The sequence below is a fragment of the Bison bison genome, unplaced genomic scaffold, assembly GCF_000754665.1.
Source record: "Bison bison bison isolate TAMUID 2011002044 unplaced genomic scaffold, Bison_UMD1.0 scf7180017864181, whole genome shotgun sequence".
Taxonomy (NCBI): Eukaryota; Metazoa; Chordata; class Mammalia; order Artiodactyla; family Bovidae; genus Bison; species Bison bison.
This window is the reverse complement of record NW_011494753.1, coordinates 1,002,105-1,007,496: the sequence shown is the minus strand read 5'-3', so window position 1 is coordinate 1,007,496 and position 5,392 is coordinate 1,002,105. Positions and strand designations below refer to the sequence as shown.

At 50.3% G+C, this 5,392-nt stretch overlaps 1 protein-coding gene across 1 annotated transcript in view; it reads right to left on the bottom strand.

The window, feature by feature from the left end:
- Positions 1-1,383: 1,383 nt before the first annotated feature.
- FAH (fumarylacetoacetate hydrolase (fumarylacetoacetase)) overlaps positions 1,384-5,392 on the bottom strand; it is a 30,882-nt gene continuing 26,873 nt past the window's right edge. The window contains exon 14 of the mRNA XM_010843229.1: positions 1,384-1,632. Coding sequence (XP_010841531.1) covers positions 1,553-1,632 — 80 coding nt within the window. The 3' untranslated portion in view covers positions 1,384-1,552. The remainder of the gene's footprint in view (positions 1,633-5,392) is intronic.

Genomic DNA, 5,392 nt, shown 5'->3' with positions numbered 1-5,392 from the left:
TTCCAGACACAGAGCATTGCAGAAAGAAGCGAGTTTATTAAGAACAAAGAGCAGAGATGATGTGAGCTCTGCAAGCACAGCAGGCTGACCTCCTGACAGACCAGGGAGACCCCATGGGATGCTGTTAGAACAGCGGGCTGGCTCAAGGGAGAGCCAACCGTTTTCATGGGTCAATAGCCAACTTTTATAGTCTCAAGACGGAAAATTCCTGCTGGAAGGGTGGCATTAGGTGGTTGGTTAGGGTGGGTATTTTTACTGGTCAGGGAGCTAACCACTAAGGATCAGGGTGACTCACGGCAACCTTGGCTAGGGGGCTCAGTCAGTTCCAGAGGTGACCTTGGTGCTGGGCTCTGCATCTGTGGCCTTGGTACAAGACCTCGCACCTGTGACCTTGGGATAGGACTCCACAAATGTGAGAGGTACTGCAATGGGTAAATCTGTGTGTCAACTTGGCTGAGCCACAGTACCCAGAAATTTGGTCCAATATTAGTCTAGATGTGGCTGTGAAAGTATTTTTCATATGAGATTAACACTGAAGTGGTGACTTTTGAGTAAAGCAGATTATCCTCTCTAATATGGGTGGGCCTCATCTAGTCAGCTGAAGCCCTAAGAGAAAAAGGCCTGCTCTCCCTGGAAGAGGAGGGGACTCTGCAGGGGATACCTTCAGACTCACACTGCAGCTCTTCCCTGAGGCTCGGGCTGCCCAGCCCACCCTACCCTGCAGATTTTGGACTTTCCACAATCACACATGTGCACGCTAAGTTGCTTCAGTTGTGCCCAACTCTTTGCTACCCTATGGACCCACTAGGCTTCTCTGTCCATGGGATTCTCCAGGCAAGAATCCTGGAGTGGGTTGTCATGCCCTCCTCCAGGGCATCTTCACGACCCAGGGATCAAACCCATGTCTCTTATGTCTCCTGCATTGGCAGGCAGGTTCTTTACCAATAGTGCCACCTGAGAAGCCCAATCACCTGAGCCAGTTTCTTGAAACAAACCTCTCTCCCTATAAATCTCCTATAGGTTCTGTTTCTTTGGAGAACTCTTCACCAATACAAGTGTCATTATTTTCCCATATTCCGGAAAATACCAGGAGGCCCAGGATGTCTGATGAAAAGCATCAGACCCTCACCCTCACTAATAAAAACCGAAAAACAAGTTAAAGAATGCCTCTCAAGGAAGCAGTACACACCTTGACCCACCAAGTCAAACCAAGAACACAAGGACTTCCTGGTAGTCCAGTGGTTAAGACTCCAAGCTTCCAATGCAGGGGGCATGGGTTCAGTCCCTGGGATGGGAAATTCTGCATGTCTATGGTGTGGCCATGAAAAAAAAAAAAAAGCAAACTAACAAAATAACAGAACAAAAACAAACCAAGAACATGAGTAGCCATTGTGCACAGCCGTGCCAGGCTCAGAGCATGAAGACAGAGCACAGCAGCTTTATTACTGAATGAAGAACTAGGCCCGCAGCCACAGTGGGGGCCCCTGGTCCCCCCAGGGAGGTGGAGGGGGTGGCGTGCCAGTCTGGTGTTTCTGGGAGAGCAGAGAGGACCTCAGGCGAGCGAGAGGGCAGGCAGCACTTTTCCCGCACACTGGCCGAAGCCAATGCGGTATCCATCCCCCTGGCAGTGCCCTGCAACAGAGAGAGGACAGGGGGTCAGCCACAGAGCCGCCAAGCTCAGGGAACCAACGCCCAGGCAGCCACAGCACTGGTCAGCACATGGCTGGGCTCGGGGCAGAAAGGCATCATCAGGATGACAAATAGGTATATTCGACAGAAAACTACCCTCCCCAGGTCCTGGGCAGAGCACCAAAATGGAACTCCAGGCCCATCCCACTGTCAGGGACCCCAGAAAGTAGTGCAAGGATGGAGCGATGGCTCTCCTGAGAGGCAAAGGAAGAGACAGAGGTCAACTCTCCCTCTGTGAGTCTGAGTTCAAATCCTAATTAGGTCTGCTAATTAGCCTGAGGCCAGGGTTCAAAGTCTGGCTCCTGCACCCACTTGGGTCTCCTGGGAACTCAGTTTCCTCATCTGTGAAATGGATCTAATGATAGTACCCACTGAGCAAGACTATAACAAAGATGACGTGAGTTAATACACAGAGAACTCCCAGAAGTGCTTGGCCCAGGGCAAATGCTCAGTGTCAGCTATTAGGAGAATTATAAGCTGGGGGTCTGGGGGCAGCTTGTTTAACCTCTGAGCTCAGCTACTCCCTTGTCTACAAATGGGAATAGCAATCCTTTCCTCTTGGGGTGGCGAGGATTTAATGACACACTTGGGTGAAGTCCCAGCATGACACCTCCCCCAGAGCAGATGTTTAACAAATTCAATCAATTCCAGAAAGGCAGACAGCAGGAGGCCCTTGTCCCTGTACCTGAGAAGGGTCCGTTCACCAGGAGCTGCCCAACTAATATGAATTAGAGTAGAAAAGTCTATGAGGTGCTGGGAGAGCAGTGTGGAGGAGACAGGAGAAGAAAGGAGGGAACTTGCTGCTGATGGGAACCCCACCTGAGTGGGGATTTGATGGGTGGGTAGGAGTTTGCCAGGAGGGGGACAATGAAAAGGGCATGCCCAACAGAGGAAATAGCATGAGACTGAAGGCAGCCTTGGGAGATGGGTCAACTCAGTTGAGTTCAGTTGCTCAGTCATGTCCGACTCTTTGCGACCCCATGAACCGCAGCATGCCAGGCCTCCCTGTCCATCACCAACTCCCGGAATCCACCCAAACCCATGTCCACTGAGTGGGTGATGCCATCCAACCATCTCATCCTCTGTCGTCCCCTTCTCCTCCTGCCCTCAATCTTCCCCATCATCAGCGTCTTTTCCAATGAGTCAGTTCTTCACATCAGGTGGCCAAAGGATTGGAGTTTCAGCTTCAACATCAGTCCTTCCAACGAACACCCAGGACTGATCTCCTTTAGGATGGACTGGTTGGATCTCCTTGCAGTCCAAGGGATTCTCAAGAGTCTTCTCCAGCACTACAGTTCAAAAGCATCAATTCTTTTGCACTCAGCTTTCTTTATAGTCCAACTCTCACATCCATACATGACCACTGGAAAAACCATAGCCTTGACTAGACAGAATTTTTTTGGCAAAGTAACGTCTCTGCTTTTTAATATGCTGTCTAGGTTGGTTATAACTTTCCTTCCAAGGAGTAAGCGTCTTTTAATTTCATGGCTGCAGTCACCATCTGTAGTAATTTTGGAGCCCAGCCACCTCATTCTCCCTGTGTGGGCTACTCCAACTACATCCCCAAACCTGCCCCTCACTGTCCCTGGCATCCCTGAGGACATCCTGGCCACCCCAGCACTAACCCCTAACACTCAGGGTCACCTTTGGTCCAGAGCAATATCCTTGCCTATTCTGTTGCTCAGTTTTATTATTGTTCTATCAGTCACTTTTGAATCTTGATGCTCAGAAACATTTGTGTCCCCGGGGCGGGGGTGGGGGGGAAGCCTATAAAAGCAAAACCTGGCAGAAATGCATCAATCATCTATCAAGACAAGTCACTCCAAAAGGCAGTATTTTTTAAGAGCCTTCTTCCTGGAGAGCTGCAAACACTGATGGAGTGTCTTTCTCCTCCCCACCCCCAATGCTGGGCACTGTCAGTCACATGGCTCCTTCCTGCCCTGGGCACAACAGCACCAACCCTCCCAGCAAATGGCACTGCCTGCTTCCTTAAGCACAGATACACAATGACATCCTGGTAGGAGAGCCAGCCACTTCCCATTTTACAGCTGGAGGGCAGATGCTGAACAGGGTTTCTGAACCTTAGTGACTAGTGACAGTTAGAGCTGGATGGATGATTCTCAAGACAGGCTGTCCTGTGCACTTGGGACATCTAGCAGCATCCCTGGCTGCCCTTCAGAGTCGGCAAAACTGGCTCCAGTTGATGCCAAATGTCCCTCAAAGACCATGGCCCTGAGGATGGAAGTGATGCTCTGCACCCAGGACCATCTTTCTGGGCCCTCAGGCTGCTGCTCTCCAGGCCAGGGAGGAGAAGCTGGGGGCAGGTGTATCCAGGCAGGGCCCAGGGGCCCAGAGAGGCCAGAGAGTGAGGAAAGTCCACACCAAGTCAGAGCATGTCACCGAGACCTGGGCAGAACGGGAAGGCAGCTCCCTGGCCTTGAGTTAGGTTCCATCAACTGTGGATACGGAAGGGAAAAGCGTGCTCATCTCCTCTGGGATGTCAGCCCAGTCACTGGCTTTTTCCTGGAGACTGACCCTCTGCTTGGGGCTTCCCTGGTGGCCCAGATGGTAAAGAATCCACCTGCAATGTAGGAGACCTGGGTTTGGCCCCTGGGTTGGGAAGATCCCTTGGAGAAGGAAATGGCAACCCACTCCAGCATTCTTACCTGAAGAATCCCATGGACAGAGGAGCCTGGTGGGCTATAGTCCATGGGGTTGCAAAGAGTTGGATACAACTGAGTGGCTAAGCACAGCATAGACCCTCTGCCTGCTCCCCACTGCATCCCAAGGGGAACGAGTGTCCATAGTGACAGCTCAGTTTTCCAGCTTCCCAAAATGCCCCACCTGCCAAAGTATCATTTTTATTCTTGTTCCTGAGACTTCCATCCATCTATCTCCATTTTCCTCTTTTCTTTTTAAAAATTAAAAAAATTTTTATTTATTTATTTTTGGCTGCACTGGATCTTTGCTGCTGCACGAGGGCTTCCTCTAGTTGGGGTGAGCAGGTACTACTCTCTAGTTGGGGTGCCAGGGAGTCCATTGCAGGGGCTTCTCTTTCGTGGAGTACAGAGTACTGCCATTAGGGAGTAGCTCCAGTTTGCAGAAACTAGAGAAAGCTTGTGCACAGCAGCAAAGACCCAGTGCAGTCATTAAAACAAGTAAATAAATAAAATTTTAAAAATAATATGCATTTTAAAAAAAGAAGAAGAAGAAGAAGGGGTCAGGATGCTGGGCCTTCTCAAGAGTGGGTTCTGGAAAAAACATCAATAATGATGAGGACAGCGGTGACAACCGTTGCCAATTTTAAGTGCTCACAAAGTAACACGTGCCTTGTGAGGCTCTTTAGATGTTATCAAAGGGCTGAAGAATCCGGGTTCTGAAAACCAGTTACCTGGATGGGAAATCTCTTCCTGACTTACTGGTTGCAAGATCCAAGGCAAGTCATTTACCCACTGCTGGGCCTTTGTTTTCACGTCTGTAAAAGAGCGCTGCAGTGGTGGTGGAGCACAACCCAGACGTGGGCCCTGCACCTCCTAGTTCACCATGGGAACCCCAGGGAATCCACAGCCCCTGCCCCTGAGGGATTAAACTGGATCATGCCAGCAAATATGGAAAACTCAGCAGTGGCCACAGGACTGGAAAAGGTCAGTTTTCATTCCAATCCCAAAGAAAGGCAATGCCAAAGAATGCTCAAACTACCGCA